This window comes from Lissotriton helveticus, chromosome 8 (assembly GCF_964261635.1).
Source record: "Lissotriton helveticus chromosome 8, aLisHel1.1, whole genome shotgun sequence".
Classification (NCBI taxonomy): Eukaryota; Metazoa; Chordata; class Amphibia; order Caudata; family Salamandridae; genus Lissotriton; species Lissotriton helveticus.
Genome location: NC_136069.1, coordinates 70,418,759 through 70,436,117, shown reverse-complemented (window position 1 = coordinate 70,436,117; position 17,359 = coordinate 70,418,759). Strand labels below are relative to the sequence as shown.

Here is a 17,359-nt window from a genome sequence, read left to right as displayed (position 1 = left end):
TTGATGGGTATCTGTAGATAGGTGACCTTTAAGTCTTAGTTTCCATGTAATTCCTTTACTGCAGCAATGGAAGCACTTCTTGTAGAGGGCACATCCTAAACTTTTGTGCTTCTAGGAATTTGTTTTGGAAACAAAGGTACAGAATTGGCCTTAGGGACTTGTCTATCTTTGGGACGAGGAAGCAAGTAGAGTAGTTTCCTTGTTTGATTTCTGCTGATAGCAGTCTTTCTATTGCCCCTTTTTCCAAAATACCCTGCACCTCGCGTTCTAGGCAGTGCCTTTCTTCTATTGGCTGCGCCTCGGTTTCGCTCCTGGGGGTGTCTTTATGAGTTCGATGCATTATCCGCGTTGGACGAAGTTGAGGATACACTTGTCTGATGTGACCATCCTCCAGTCGGGAGCAACCTCTTTATTCTGCTCCCCACTGGTGTTGTATGGAGTGGTGGCTGGCCTGCAAATTTGTTTGGCTGAGGTTGTTTGGCTACTCCAGGAAGGAGTTCCCTTCCTCTCGCTCTGCCACGAAAGGGCTGTTGTTGTACTGTCTGTGGCTGCCACTGTTGCACTGCTCATTGTTGTTGACCAGTGAGGTGGTATGGGGTCTGTGGTACGGTGCCCGGGAAGCTTCCCCTTCTGGCTGGTCTTCTCTTGGAGGCTGCCCCTCCACATTGGTGGCCTCAAAACTGTAATGCTCTCATGGCCCTAGCTGTATAATTGTCCTTCTCCAACTGCTGGAGGGTTTCATACATTGCAGTGCCGAATAGGTGTTCTCCAGGGAAGGGGGTGTTAGTGATGCCTGCCTGTATCTCGCACTTTAACCCTGACACCTGTAGCCAGGTGTGTCTTCTCAATCTTGTACCCATGAACCATCTGTCTACTGGCCGGGTCTGCGGTGTCGAGGATGGATTTCAGGCATGTGTTGGTAATGGTCTTTCCTTCTTGCCTGCTTTTGGAACTGCTTCTGGAGCTGCTTCATGAATTCACACATTTCTTACCAGTGCTGATGGACATTCCAGTTTGGGAGGGCATTGGAATTTGTGATTCTCTACTGTGTGGCTGCTCCTCTCTACATTTTTTGTCCTACCATCTCCACCCTCTTGCCCTCTGTCACGGGTGGAGGGTCTGTGGAAGCGGAGAAGTTGGCTCTTTTCCTTGCTGTGACCACGATTAAGGAGTCTACCATGGTATTCCCTCTAATGTACAGTCATTATCTGGAGGAGTGTTCATAATTTTTCTCTGCTCTCGTGGTCACTGCCTTGCAGGCTGCTGGCTCTCTGAAAGCCTCCCTTCATTGGTCCAGGAAGCTAGGTATGTGTTTCTGCTTTGTGAGGGCACAAGGGTTTCAAGGAAGAAGCATGTCTGTGCCTTCCCCTCTTCAAGTTATTTTCAATGTGTGTTTATTGCTTTTTTTACCACTGAGTTGTACGTGGCGATATCATAAGGGGGTCTCTAAGGGTTGGAGCTGATTCTCTCTTCTGGTGAGTCGCCTTTGATATCTTGCCTGCTGTTGACACTCTCGACATCGGGGAAGAGTCTCTGGACAATGTTAATCTCTTAGTCATCGAGAACATTTCCTGGTCTTATAGATGCGCTTGTGTTTTTGGCGATTTAATTTCGACCTCTTCCAACTCTTCCTGGCTCGGTTTCCCCAAAGGCTTTGAAGGGATTTAAAATTCCCTAAAGAAAGTGTTCAAGTTTTTTTCTTTTGCAGGATTGGTGCCATTTTGGCCTTGAGGCATCTTTTCTTTCTTTAGACCTCAAGCGCCTTTTCTTCGGCATAGATCATGGTCAGCGTTCTTCTCTTCAGAGCAAGGACCTCAAGGTCTATCAGTTCCTTCAGTCACTCTCGCATGTCCTTTGACATCGAGCATTTTTCCATGGGGTGACCACCACTGGTGCTCCATGTGGCTCTTTGCGTTTCATCATTCCTTCGGTTGACAAATCTTTCGGCTCTGAGGTAATCAATCAGGACTTGGAGTACACAGACTTTTGGTAAGCTCCCCCCTGCTTTCTCCCCCATACCTGAGAACTTTTTCAGGGGGTCTGCCTCCATGAATTTCTTTGAGGAACCAGGTGCCCTCTTACCAACCTCTCGCTCAACGTCTGACCCTTCAGCTTGAGCTGCTTCAGGGCCCCCGTTGTCCTCTTCCTCACTAGACATTCGGGGTCCCTTAGGGATGAGCTCTCTTTCTTCTGGGCCTGCGTGGTAGCATAGTGCTCTCTCGGCTTGGCTCTAGTCGTCAGCGTGTTTGGGATAAACTCAGTGCACAGCTCGCAGCCTTCCCCGTTATGATCCCTGGTTAACCAGGTTACAGACCTGATGGTTGTCATTCTAGGTAAACTTTTGGTGGCACTTGGGGCAGAACCTGAAGGGTGTGTTCTCCATTTGCTTCAGTGGGTCCACTGTGCTGGTGGTGCATTCTCCGACTGCGTGGTCGCCCTACCACGTGTTGGCCCTACTTCAGAGTTAGTGTTTTTTGGTTCTTTGTCCTTTTTCTTCTGCAGATCTTCTCTCTCTCTATTCTTTTGTCACCGCATGCTTTGCTTGATGCTACCAGACCCAGTGGAGGAAAAAAAGAATCTGACGATGGTGACCATGCTCAGAGGCTTCTGGGGTGCACTTCTGACATCCCAAGAGGATGGGCATTGCACCAAATGTCCGCAGATGACAACCAGCAGCAAAAAAACAGGAAAAAGAGGGCAAACAAAAGTTTCTGGACCAAACCACTAGATGGCGGAATAATGTACAGCATGTGAATTCAGAAAAGGATTCATCCTGCAAAAGAGCTAGTTACAGGTGTGTGGACTGTGACAGTGAAGGTGGTATGTTTTGGCTGTGTTTATTGACATGTGGGAAATAGACTATTGCCTAGTTAGTCTCATGCGATGCGTGTGATGACAGCTGTCACTTCTAGCTGGACAGTAGAGAGGGCAGGACTGTGGTTGTCCAAAGATTTGAGTGTGTCAGTTGCACATTTGGCCTTTATCTATCGAGGTCATGGATCTGAAATGGGTTATATGTTACTTTCATGTTCCTACGGCGGGTGATGGCCCTTTACACATATGTAGAAATCATGCAGTTTACTACTGTGGTTAGCACATGTTTGTACATGTGTGCGCTTCTCACCTGGGGTGGCCACTGGCTTGTCGGATGTCTTCTCTGTAATTAAAAAGATGACAATTATAAATTCAGAAGTGCGGAAGGCCCACAATACCAATACCATACATTTCATGTTTCCCATTTACTTCCATCACATCTCTGTACACAGCGCCCTTGGGGCCCGATTCACGGAATGAATTTAAGACTCAATCCTAAACTTACTACTATTTTGGTATTCACAGAAAGCACTTACTACTTTTGGCATTCACAGAATGAACTTACTACTTTTGGTATTCACAGAACTTAGGATTTTGTCTTAAGTTTGTCTTAAGACAAACTTAAGACAAACTTAAGACAAAATCCTAACTTCTGTGATACCAAAAGTAGTAAGTTCATTCTGTGAATGCCAAAAGTAGTAAGTGCATTCTGTGAATGCCAAAAGTAGTAAGTGCATTCTGTGAATGCCAAAAGTAGTAAGTGCATTCTGTGAATACCAAAATAGTAGTAAGTTTAGGATTGAGTCTTAAGTTCATTCTGTGAATCAGGCCCTTGGTCACAGAGCTCTGGAGTTTACAGATTCCATGCGAGTAGCTCATCCGGTCCAGACTTTGGTCCTTGCGGTCTGGCTCTGCTAGGCCTCCTTATGGTTGTAGGACTATGAGGACCAGAAAAAGAAGACTCAATGAGGGACTCGTGCACGAAACCAGGAGACGTGAGAGCTCTGTGCATGGTATTGATAACCGCTGATGGACTACGGACAGCCTTCGTCGGCCACCCAGTTGTTGATCTCCGCATCGATAATCACTGGCTGCCATGTTCCAAAAACTGACTCCAGCATCAGTTCCAGTACAATTGTTACAAAATATATATGAATATCCATATAAATTCATGTGTATGCACTTCAAAAGATATCATGCTTAGATAGATCACATTAACATGAGACCTGGCGCTCAAAAGGGCTTCCTATCTGACCTTGACTGGACAGGCTTCAACAAGCTATTCTGTACCCCCTTAGAGGTCACCTTGCTTGTCCTGACTACATGATATTTCTTAATCTGGTTGTGCAAGTGTTACACAGTGCAGAGCCTGTCTTTTTGGTATGCCCATATCTGGCTCTTTTGCATGGTGCAGACATTGCACATCCATGTCAGCCATATTTGGCTTGGCACCTTATTCTAGTTCCGCTGACATGGCATTACTTTAGGTATATAACACCTAGAAACTTGTCACTCTGGGAAGAAGCGGTCTGAGAGCCCCTAAGGTGGCAGATCTGACTTCTTCCTTGCTAATTAGCAATGATGCATGCTTTTGGTACCAATAAATAAATGTCACTCTGTTTCTGGGCAAACCTGCTATGTCTGGTGAGTTTCATTCATTTGCTCCTGGGAGGGTGCCAGTATTTCCCCATCAACAATCACCAACCAAAAAACCCAACAGCCCTTTATGCTTTTCAAATACACAAGGTAAAAAGCCTGTCAGCAATTTGAAACACACGAACGGACAAAATGACAAGCAACATTACTGCGGGTAGAGAACTCATAGTGTTTTGCTGACATCTCACTGGTGCTGGGGTCCCCCTCCTTCAGCACACTAGTCATCTTCTGGCTGCTGTGGAAGCTGTTTCATGAATCACCTGTAGATATGTCATGATCTACATTGATGGTTCTTTATGAATTACCAATCACTGCCTATTACAACAGTTTGGGGTCTGAGCCTGTAAGCTAAACTCTCCTGCCTGAGCCTGTATGCTTAATCATTGCTGTCTCAGCCTATAAGATAAGTTCTGCTGTGTTAGCCTGTAAAACCAAGCTCTGCTGTCTGAGCCTGTATGCTCAATTTTCTGCTCTGGGAACCAAGACGTTCGACGTTTGGTGTTTGAAATTGGAAGCGCGTGAGTTCCTGCTGTCGGAGCATGTAAGATTGATATAAGCCTGTAAGATCAAGCTCTGCTGTCTCAGACTGCAGGATCAAGCTCTGCCTGAGCCTATAAAAGCAATATCTGTTGTCTTAGCCTGTAAGATCAGGTTCTGCTGTCTTAGCCTGTGAAATTGAGCTCTGCTGTCTGAATTTGTAAGATCAAGCTTTGCCGCCTGAGATTGTAAGATCGAGCTCTGCTCCCAGAGTCTGTAAAATAGAGAAAGCCCTGCTGTCAGAGCCTGTAAGATCGAGCTATGCATGCTGAGTCTGTAAGAACAAGCTATGCCTGCTGAGCCTGTAAGATAGAGCTCTGCTGTCTGAACCTGCAAGATCAAGCTCTGCTAGCTGAGCCTGTAAGATAGAGCTCTGCTACCTGAGTCTGTAAGATCTAGCTTTGCTGTCATTGCCTGCAAGATCAAACTCTGCTCTCTGAGCCTGTAGGATCAAACTCTGCTCTTTGAGCCTGTAGGATCAGGCTCTGCTCTCTGAGCCTGTAGGATCAAACTCTGCTCTCTGAGCCTGTAGGATCAGGCTCTGCTCTCTGAGCCTGTAGGATCAAACTCTGCTCTCTGAGCCTGTAGGATCAAACTCTGCTCTTTGAGCCTGTAGGATCAGGGTCTGCTCTCTGAGCCTGTTAGATCCAGCTCTGCTGCCTGAACTTGTCTCATCTGTCTAACCCAAGTCAACCTCCCCGAGCACACACCGTACACTGTGAAATATTACAATATTGTATCAGTGTCGCCTCAGCCCTTTCCAGGAGTAACCATTCATAAACCCTATGCATGTTTAGCCAATTTCTGAAATTTGGTCTGTAAATGCCCCATTTTACCCATTGTTTCCAACATTTTTTCCCCTTTGAGACTCCCCAGACTCTTTTGAACGGGTAGTTGCACTCACTTCACACTCACTTGGTGCAGTTTTGGCACAACATTTTAGCTGCACTTCACTGAAAGATCACAAGTGATCACTACCATGAAGAGATCCAACCTGAGCTGCCACAGCTGTGTCTGTCTGGTCTGGAGATCGCTGTAGCAATCTGCGGTGGAGTCTGTCTACACTAGGCATCCACTGCCAGCCACACCAGGGTTATGTTATTAACATGTATATAGCGCAAACGGTTACCCGTGGGTGTCCTGGCGCTGACTGCTTTCTCCAGGCGTTAAGATAAAAACACAGATTATAAGTTAAAAAGCCAGGTCTTCAGTTGCTTCCTTGGTGTCTGTCTGCAGTCAGAATCCCTGAAATCAGCTGCAGTGCAGCCCGTCTGCACTAGGCCTCCACTGTCAGCCGCGCCAGGGTGTCTGCCTGCAGTGAGAATCCGTGAAAAAATCAACCTGAAGATGGAGCCGATGTTCATGCGCACTACTACCTAAGGGAGGAGTCACTAAACTTCGTGACTCGAACAAAACAAGTTGTACATGTCCGCGGCCAACACTAGATGGCAGGAGTATGCACAACATGTGTATCTACAGCTACGCATGCCACGAACAGCTAGTTCTCTAGCATGCCAACCCTCCACCCTGCTAGGCCAGGCCTCCCTGACCCTCAGGGGCCAGTGTGAAGAGGGCTTTCACAAGGGAAACAGCTTTGTTTTAACGTATTACCCTGGTGACATCTCTATAGTAACCAAACGCCAGGCCGCCTCACCTTTGCAGTGACCATCGTAGTCCACCTGGATCTTGGTGCCGGTCAGGCAGGCGTCGCGGTGCAGCTCGCAGTGGTTGTGGTAGGTCTTGGCGTTGCTGCCGCACACAGGTCTCTTGTGTGGTTTGCATTTCTGAAAAAAGAAACAGACTCTACTGATGCCTGCTCAGAATTCTTTTAAAAGTTGTTGTGGCTCAGATAGTATGCATTAACCTGTCACTGCCCTCATTTCAACAGTCTACCCCACATCCAGCTGCATCAGTGATGCATTAAGGCAGATGTAACCCGATGACTTCCGGCACCACCGCAAGAGGCCAGAAGAGGGCACCAGATTATTATAAATTGTCTCCAAATGGTTTGTTAAGAAAAACGGAGCGCCTGAACGGCAAAATTTCATTTTGTGTGGGGCTCAGAAAATACTTGCATCAATGCTGAACTCACACTGCAGGGACCAGGTTTTGACATTAACTCTTATCATTGCTGTGATCTGAAATTCCATTTTAATCCATCAAATATTGACAGGAACATACACCATCCTGTCTACTCAACCCTGTCACCCCCAGTTGGGGACGTCAGGCAGTTTGGCAAAATCAGTGTCTTCCAAAAAGTATTAGGAAAGCTTAGATTATTCTGTCCGCCAAGAATTTGCCACGCTCATCGCCTGTAACTAAAATACACCTCAGAAGTCCTTTCCCTATATTACCACCGATATAGACGGATTCAAAAAATGTACAATAGTTTTAGATCTAAACATCAGCGACAGCATTTTTTGCATTATTGTGCCACCTAGTGGTTGGATACAGAAATATTTTCGCTAGTTTTTGAAAGACCAAGCTCCTCATTGTCTTACTTAGATCAATTAGAAACTACCCCCCAAAAAAACAATAATTGCCTAAACTCCATTTTAATAGTTTCATAAGCTCATGCTTAGCTTTTACCTCACAGAAGAGGCCTGAACGGACACCACTGAAGGGAAGCTTCAAAGCTGTTGTTGCAGGTAAGAAATATTTTTGAGCATGGCTCATATGTTATGAAACTTTTTTTTAAACATCCCATCTTAATTAAATTACATTTCTGCCATCTACAGGCAGACGATTTAACGAAATAAGCAGGTTATGTGGTCTATTGAGGAAATTGCAGAGCGCGTCCTAGGATGTCACTTAATTTTTTAAAAATTGGGGGCTTATATAGAAGTCCCTTGAGCCACCAGTTTGTCACATTTTCCCATATTAAAAGTGGCACACTGGTGGCGCAAGGGGCTTGGCTCTGGCTATTTTTTCTCACCATTGAGAGAAACATGTAGGCAGAGGATGCAGGATAACACAGAGGGGCCTATTTATGAGAGGTTTGCGCCATGATTGCACCACGCAATGCAACCCATGCACGACACAAACCCCCGAGTCATATTTATGAAGCCACTTTATGTGGCTTTGAATGGCTTCAAAAACATGGTGTAATGCAACGCATTGCAAACGGCTGCATTGCAGTACTTTGCTCAAGGGAGTCATTCAATGGTTGTTGCGGTGGGTGTTCCCACACAAATCCCATGGCTTTATTCAGATTTACCAAACCTGGTAAACTTGGAAATGCGCCAAAAAGATACACCTCCCCAGGTGAGGAGCAACGAGGAAAAATATCTTTATTTCTCCTTATTTTTTCTTCTTTCTAATAGAAAGAGGTAAAAGTCTCTCAAGATTGTTTTTGTGTACGAAGGTGCTCCCTTCCTGCACAAAGACAATCCGGCCTACAATACAGCCAAAACAGCACCGGCACAGGGAAAAGGACAGGAATGTGTCATGTTGGATAAATCACAGAGTTTCTGCCTTTCCCCGTGACGGAGGGCAGCACAGCAAGGTAACTTGCTGTGTTGCCTTGTGCCACAAATCTCATAAATATTCCCCATAGTTTGAATCGTGCTTTGGCCGTGGAGGGCTGGGGTTGGCTGGCTTTGGTGCCCTCCTAAGGGTAAGATTGAATGTTTAGATGCCACTCAGGGAGCACGGCCCATGGCGTCACGCATCGGACTCTACAGGTTGGTTCTGGGATTTCAGGGGTTTGCACTTGTCGCGTCAGATGTAGAAGTGCAAAATCCAGGCTGTAGGGCGATGCAGTATTACTCGAGGACTTCTGGAGTAACAATGACCATCTCCTGCGATGATGCACTGGTTTTAATTCACCCTCCATAAAAATTGCTAAAAGTTGCTATGCGTGCAGAGGTAAAGCGATGTTTCTTTAATAGGCATATGTTTTTAAGGTACTCCACCATGTAATGAACTGTTTCTACAGCAGTCAATAGCTGCAACAAGCACACCTTTCAACAATATCTCCTACCACATTCCAGACATGGTATCCACCCAAACCATACATATTGTTGGGGAACATCCTTTTCAACGCGGATGTTACCCCGCAGTGCTTTTACGACGCGTCCTTTACAACGCAAGTCGTAACCAAGACTTGCACTGGAGGGCGCTAAAGGATAAAGAATAGTATATTTACTATTCCAACACCTTCCCTACTATCCACGGAGACTGGTGTTAGAATAGTAAATTATACTATTCACTATCCGCGCTCAACAACGCAAGTCGTTGTAACGACTTGCGTTGTTAAAGACGCGTTGTAAAGGCACGCGTTGAAACGGTACGCGTTGTACCATCATACATCCTTAGTTTACACACACCCAAAGGTGTCTCGAAGAAGGGTGCGTAGGTCGGTGAACACTACAAAAAAAAACACCCTTTTATTCTCCGGAGAGAAACGCCTCACATACTGAGTAACGAGCTGAGACCCCTCTCTTTGCCCCCCCCCCCCCCATCAAGGCACCTTTCTAACATTCCAAGAGCAATGGAAAGGGGCATGAAGGTATGCAACACATACATGAGATGTGGCTGAACTGTAACAGTGCAACCAAGGGCCCTATATGCAATGCTTTCTTCTGTCGCTTCAACAAGTCAATCCACTCCAACCACAGGGTGGCAGTCGCGTGCACAATATATGAACCTTCTGCTCATCCACAGACATTATAGGGATACTTGGCGGGCACTTCCTGTGCTGGTTCAGGTAGGAAGTTCTCCCCCCCCCTCATCTGGCCCCATTGGATAACTAAGGTTTTTGGCTAAACCTAATGGAGAGATCTCATGAAGGCTTCTGTGGTTGACTGGGCCTTGTTTAGAAGAATGCTGCTTGACACAGAGGGATGATACAGAGATTTCACTGTCTGATAGTAAACACAGAAGTGGTGTTGACAAGGGTGTTATGGAACCTTCTGCTTTCTTACACAGGCTGCTTTCTTCCTCCATCTGTTCCCTTGGCACTTCTGTGGTACCTACCTCGATGCATAGGCAGGTGGGGTCGCCCTTCTCCGTCACTGCACACTCCCGCCCGGCGCCACAGAACACGTTGGCACAGACTTTGGACTTGCTCTTCGGCTCCTCCTGAAAGACAACAAAACCAACAACGATGAGTTTACACACGGTGACAATGTCTCAGTGCTGTGTTACAATGCAGGCTCCTTTATTTTATTTTTATTTTTTTTCAAAGTTTTATATAGCGCGAACAAGATCTTCACAGATATCAGAGCGCTTTACATAGAGGGGTACATGAGGGAACATAGTCAAACAATAAATCAATAGATCACATAGTACAAATAGGTGGCTGCAAGCCATCACTTGAGTAATAAAACAACTCATACAAATAAGTAAATGAGTCAAGCATGCAAAACAGATCGGTGCAAGGTGTTGACAGAGTTCGAGATGATAGATCAAGTGTATTTAGCCATGAGGATAGCTTTTACTTTTTTAAAGAGTGTAGTCCTTGGTATTGCCATGAGGTCAGCTCACTTGACAATAAATGACTATTTCTTTACAGCCCTCAGCTTGATTTCGTCTGAAGCTAAGAAGGGCCTTGTACCTGACCAACAAAAATAGCAGAAACTTAAGGCATTCTAGAGCTGCAGCAGAACCACTTTGTAGATTGTGGGAGTGGGAGGGGGCCGTAGACAACACGTCAACCCGTCCAGGGCGTTCATTGTACAACACTTCTCTGGAGTCCTCCTGGCGATGGTCTTAGGGGCAGATTTATCAATGAGTTGTATTGCCTTTGTGCCACGCAAGGGGCCGCAAGAGCTACGCAGCTACTGGGTCAGATTTATCAAGCCATGCAAGGCCACTTCACACGGATCCGCGTGACTTAATAAATCTAGTGTAACGCAACGCATCGCTAATCGCTGCATTGCGTTACTCTTCCCCAAGTTGGCGTTCCATGGGTGGAGCGTGGGTGTTCCCACCCATCCACCCATGCATTTTGGCGCATTCCCAGATTTGCCATTACTGGTAGACCTGGGAATGTGACAAAATGCAACGCCACCCCTGCTGGGGCGCACCGAGGAGAAGTACCTTTATTTTTATTCGTTTTTCCCTCTTTCTAAGGGTGCTGCATTCTGTAGAACACATACAAAGAGGAAAATGCCTCAGAGGATTATTTTTGTCCAGAAAGTTCTCCCTTCCTGCAAAAAAAAATCCAGCCTGCAACGCAGACACTGTTGTACCTTGGAGCAAAGGTGCCTGCATTGGCGCTAGGCAGCACATTGTGCACCTGTGCAAGGAAAGGACAGTAATGCGCCGTATCATGTTAAATATGGAACGTTCCTGCCTGTTGCCTTTCATGCTGCACAGCAAGGTGTCTAGCTGCGCTGCGTGAAATAATAGTATATCTGCCCCTATGTGTATGCTCTGGAGTTACAAATGGAGAAACAGCTCAGCAGTCAAGACACTCATTCCACATTTCACCACAGCACCACCCAGGGGTGATGTGATGCCATGCCCGTCATAAGTGCATCGAGGGGCGCTATTGGCTTTCACTGATCATGCACAAGAGGCCTCAGTCTAGCAGCAGTAGGCCACCAATCCAAAACAGCCAGAGCGAGGTACCAGAGATCCCTGCATATATATAGCTTAGTATATGCAGTGCTTAATTTGAGCTGGTGGTTTCCATTGCTCGGCTCTTTCACTTAATTAGCAGCACCGGTGCTTAGGACAGTCTGTCAAATGGTGGCGCTGTTTGCCTAATTTAAGTATGAGCAAAACAACAGCTGTTCATCTATTGAATGCAATATATGAGTATTTCATTTGATTCCAGTTATTTAAATGGAATTAATTATAGGGTTGCGGCCATCATTGGAGATACAACAGATGTATACGTAAATGAAATTAAATAGATTTAAGGTAGGGTTAGAGTTAGTGTTATTATTACCTTAATATAATACTTATTTATATTGGTTTAATATAGTATCATAGTTAGGGATAGAGTAAGATAACTTATTGTTTATATTAAATACATGAAAAGTTAATTTGATTCATTTTAGGTTGGGGTACGGTGTAGTATAAATGAAATTGAATGTCATTTTATTAGATTATGGTAAAGTTTGGTGATAGGGAAGGGAACTAAGTGGAGATTATGTCAAAGAAATGGGGTGGAATAAACGGCATGTCAATGGAATGGATCGGCTGGAGAAGTTAAGGTGGACAGAAGTAAAAATAAGGGTGGGGTGTTTAACCATCAACGAGTTGTGCAAGCTTCACTAGCATTTTAACTGAGGATTAGTACCGCAGTGGTCAGTCTTCCATTGCTTTGTCCCAAAGCCCCCTCTGCCTCGTTCATGGACTGGTCCTGAAAAGGCGGGCGCGGATTGGACGCTTCAGCCATTCACACTGCGTGGCTACTCCTGTTACTTTACAGAGGCTGCACAGTCACCCATGATGCCAGTCCCCCTATTTTGTAACTGGTACAGGGCACTGGCCGCAGCCATGCCACATGCGAGAACTGGCACCATGGGGGCAACCTTCGGGCCGCTAAATGAGATGTGCTTGGGGACTATTTGTTCCCGGTGCTACACTGCCCTCTGGTGGACATGTTTAAAAGCAAAGCATAATTAGTATGGTCCCAAGAATTTGATTTTGTATTGTCTTGTATTGTCTTGTAATTGTATTTATATAGCGCTTACTACCCCTGACGAGGCGTCGAAGCGCTTTTTCTGCGAGTAGCACGCTACTCCGGGACGCACAGAGGAGTAGTGTTGAATTAGTATAGTGAAACATGCAAGTATATTTTAAGTGGTGGATAGGTTAGTCAGTTATTTGGATTTGGAATGATAGCAGAAGGATAGAGGAGGACAAAGGCTTGTATTTATATAGTGCTTGTTACCCCTGATGGGGTGTTGAAGCACGCTACTCCGGAAGCCCATAAAGGATTAGTGCAAAAGATTCCCACAGAGGGGACGGTTCAGTTTGACCCTGAGAGCTTGCTGTCTTTATTCTATTCCGCGCCCCATCTTGTCTTGTGTGCTGAGGTAAATTAAGGTTGTAGGCGGTTAAACACCTACTTAGTATTAACATCAATGGGATGTAGTCACGCAAACATTTAAAAATAGTCATTATTTCTGCTTTTAATTACAGATCACAAGTTGGAATCCAGCCAAGACCAACTCAGCCATCCATTCTTCCGAGGTCGACACCGAGAGGCATTAAAATTGGATAATGGTAACCTTTATTATTTGCAGAAGTGCAGTTTAAAGGGCCATATATATCCAGCATACTGCAGTGAATCAATATCGAACACTTTTAAAGGTAAGTGAAGTACACAAAATGGCCGCATGGAGGCAGCCTTGGATACAAAATTGAAATGAACTGTATTGGCGCGACAACCTTGACCTAGTTTCACAACCCATCATCAGGAGCAAGTTTTACTCTTCTGTATCCAGATGCCCAAACCTAACATTTCCAGCAGCCAGAGCTGCTGCTTTCATACCCAGCTGCAATATGTCTTCCTCATATTTGTTGGGAAGTATTTTCAACAAAGAAGATGAACCGGCCCTTCAGTTTTAGTTTCTCGCTGTCACGCTGGGGCAGGGTGTGCGGGTCTGTCCTCTGACGGTCAGTCAAGAGTGTTGGAGTGAAAAAGCTCTACCCGCGGTGAATGTTTGAGGAGGGAGTTCCCCAGACCTTGGCTGTAGTTATAGTAGGAGGAACTACTGCAGACATCCATGTATAGTAACAGTTGTATTACCAGATGAGCAGTGAGGCCTCCACACGTCAGAGGGAGAGTGTGTGCTCATTGGGCAGTGGAGGGCATTTGTTTAGAGTCAGTTACTGCTCGGTGGGCAGTGGAGTGCATTGGTTTACTATCAGTAGTTACTGGTGGGCAGTGGGATGTATTGGGTAAATGGCTGAAACCCACTTGCTCAAACCTGGGCACCCTGCGGCACATAGAAGCCTTAAGGATATTAGAGTCAGACTGTACCCCTTGCATAGTTGTTGCTGTAGCCAAATTTTTAAGGTGGGCCTGGATTATCCGTACATGTTCTTTACTGCCACCCGCTGCTTGTTAGTACGATGAATGATGCTATTAATGTTGTTCTTTTATTATGAATAATTTTTATTGGATCTTATATGTATTTTAACTTGATTTTTTATCGACAGTAATCATTGGAATTTAATAACTTTTTATCTTGTGTATGGTTATGTACTATTTATTCTGTTACGGACATATGTAGTGTGCGTGCTTTTATGACATACTGTCGAATAAAGCTTTTGAAATTGAATTGTATTGGGTTTACTATCAGTAGTTACTGCTCTGTTACAGTGGAGTGTATTGGTTTACTATCAGTAGTTACTGCTCGGTGGGCAGTGGAGTGTATTGGTTTACTATCAGTAGTTATTGCTTGGTGACAGCGGAGGGTTTTAGTTTACTATCAGTAGTTACTGCTCGGTGGGCAGTGGAGTGTATTGGTTTACTATCAGTAGTTATTGCTTGGTGACAGCGGAGGGTTTTAGTTTACTATCAGTAGTTACTGCTCGGTGACAGTGGGGTGCATTGGTTTACTATCAGTAATTACTGCTCTGTTACAGCGGAGGGTATTAGTTTACTATCAGTAGTTACTGCTCGGTGGGCAGTGGAGTGTATTGGTTTACTATCAGTAGTTATTGCTTGGTGACAGCGGAGGGTTTTAGTTTACTATCAGTAGTTACTGCTCGGTGGGCAGTGGAGTGTATTGGTTTACTATCAGTAGTTATTGCTTGGTGACAGCGGAGGGTTTTAGTTTACTATCAGTAGTTACTGCTCGGTGACAGTGGGGTGCATTGGTTTACTATCAGTAATTACTGCTCTGTTACAGCGGAGGGTATTAGTTTACTATCAGTAGTTACTGCTCGGTGGGCAGTGGAGTGTATTTGTTTACTAACAGTAGTTACTGCTTGGTGACAGTGGAGTGTATTGGTTTACTATCAGTAGATACTCCTCGGTGACAGTGGAGTGTACTGGTTTACTATCAGTAGTTACTGCTCGGTGGGCAGTGGAGTGTATTGGTGTACTATCAGTAGATACTGCTCGGTGACAGTGGAGTGTATTGGTTTACTAGCAGTAGTTACTGCTCGGTGGGCAGTGGAGTGTATTGGTTTACTATCAGTAGTTACTGGTGGTCAGTGGAGTGTGTTGGTTTACTATCAGTAGTGACTTCTTGGTGGGCAGTGGAGGGCATTGATTTACTATCAGTAGTTTCTGGTGGGCAGTGGAGTGTATTGGCTTGCTATCAGTAGTTACTGCTCGCTGATGCCTGTAGTTTGAATATGAAGAGTCGCGGCTCGTTGTGCACTTGTCTGTCTGACTAGTAGAGTTCATGTCCGCCGTTAGGGACCGTAGACCCTACGTTTGTCTGACCAGTGGAATTTCTGCTGATAGAGTTCTGAGTGGCAAAGACACCCCTCACTACAAGCAGCCTGGGGCCACCACAACTGCTCCAACAACTGATTTTATGACAGTATCGAGAAACAATGCTACAGTAAGGCGACTGTCCGCAGCTGCCTTACTGTATTACAACTAATGGCCACAAGAGTGCGCAAGATTGCAACAAAAAACCTAAAATGGTATTGTTGCCACATGAGGCGAGCACTCACACTGCAAAAATGTGGCCCTGAAAATCTTTGCCCTGGAGGTGAGCGCGCTAACGGTGCGTGCTCTATCATCGGTGCAACAATTTACACTTTAGGGCACCACCAGTGCTTAATTAGAGCCGATGTTTGCCGGTGCTCGGTACGGCACTTAATTCTCAACACCGACACTTCTAACAATTCACCACATCATCAGCTGAGTGTTCAACAATATAATACATAATAAAAATGAATATTATTAGCACATCCAGGCCATTCCTACAACTTTGGGTGGACTGGAATGGATTCGAAAGGTTCCACCCGCACGAGTGCAATCCCATGACCGGCTGATTCTGATTGTCGTCGACGTTACTACAGTGGACCCGAGCCTACACACCTCCTCTCCCTTCCTGACTTTGATTTTTGAATTATGTACCCCCCCCCTGAATTCTTTTGGCACTCTAATTCATACTCACTGGGTCACTCTCATGGACTTGTTTACTTTTGTCCTGCCCGCCATTTTTGCTGCTGTTCTCGGCCGCTTTTCTCTGGACCCTGACCCGCCATCTTGTCCATTCCCTTGTCCTTAACACTTTTCCCTCGTTTCCCCCTTGACGATCCTCTGATTTGCCTTTTCTCCATACCCTTGTATCCCTCCCCACCCTCCCTTGGTGCTGTGACTGCTTGCCCCCTCCGACCCCACTTAATGGAACTCTGCTATCCTGGTTTTTTGGGTCTTGACCTGAGAAAATCTACTATTTGTATATATATATGTATATAGAGATAACTCTAATCACTAGTATATGTAGTAGACCTTTGTACTCACTACCATTCCTATGTGACTCTTAAGAGTATATCCATTCCTATCCCTTCCTTGTGTGACTTTACAACTTGTACATTTGCAATTTTTTCTGTTTATATCTCTTCCTTGTGTGACTTTTTAACTTGTACATTTGCATTTTTTTCTGTTTATATCTCTTCCTTGTGTGACTTTTTAACTTGTACCTTTGCAAAAAAAATTATGTTTGTATCTTTTATGTAACGCATGTAATCCTAAATCCTTATGTATCACAACTGGTTCTTATGTAAAGCGCTCTGACACCTTCGGGTAATGTTCGCGCTATATAAAATCGCATTAAATAAATAAAATAAATAAATACATTTAGAAGTCGTGTTGGGCTGGAATTTGGCAACAATGGCAGTGGAGGTGGGAGTTGCAAGCTGCAGTAGTTCTGGCACATTTTTTTTACAAAGAAAGCACTGGGCATAATGACTCATGTTAGAGGTGCACACACCCCAGAGCACAGCAGTTCCTACATTGTGCCTGTGTTAGTAAAAACTTTTTGCAATTGGCAATTTAGTGACATCATTTCAGAGTCATTCGGGGGTACCCGCCCTGCAGGGAGCCTCTGTCCCAGTACAGTATTTAGGAACTGGTAGAGTGGGGGGAGGTCTGGCCCCCGCCAGACAAAAGGAAAACAAAAAGCCATGTTCACTGCTTGCCAAGAAGCTGCCATGAAGGTATTTCACCGCCCCCCCCCCCCCCCCCCCCCCCGAGGGCCGGGATCTCAGCTGCAATCTGGCTAAGTATTTCCAGATGTATCTCCAGGAAACAGGCTGGAGGGTAAGAGAAGGGCAGGCAGGCCAGGAGTCTGGACGAGCAGGGTAGCCAGTGCCCGGGAACAAGCAGAGAACCAGGATCCAAAAATATGCCACACGACCAGAAGTTGATGATATAGACAGAGGAACATGGATCAGGGATATGCAGGGAAATCAGGACCCA

The 17,359-nt window shown here is 45.4% G+C and overlaps 1 protein-coding gene across 1 annotated transcript in view; it reads right to left on the bottom strand.

Annotated features, from left to right (window-relative positions):
- Positions 1 to 17,359, bottom strand: part of FSTL1 (follistatin like 1) — a 137,216-nt gene that overhangs the window by 51,934 nt on the left and 67,923 nt on the right. Inside the window, exons 3-5 of the mRNA XM_078656646.1 lie at positions 9,985 to 10,089; positions 6,662 to 6,791; positions 3,125 to 3,157 (exon numbers count right to left, since the gene is read on the bottom strand). Of these exons, the coding sequence (XP_078512772.1) occupies positions 3,125 to 3,157; positions 6,662 to 6,791; positions 9,985 to 10,089 (268 nt within the window). The remainder of the gene's footprint in view (positions 1 to 3,124; positions 3,158 to 6,661; positions 6,792 to 9,984; positions 10,090 to 17,359) is intronic.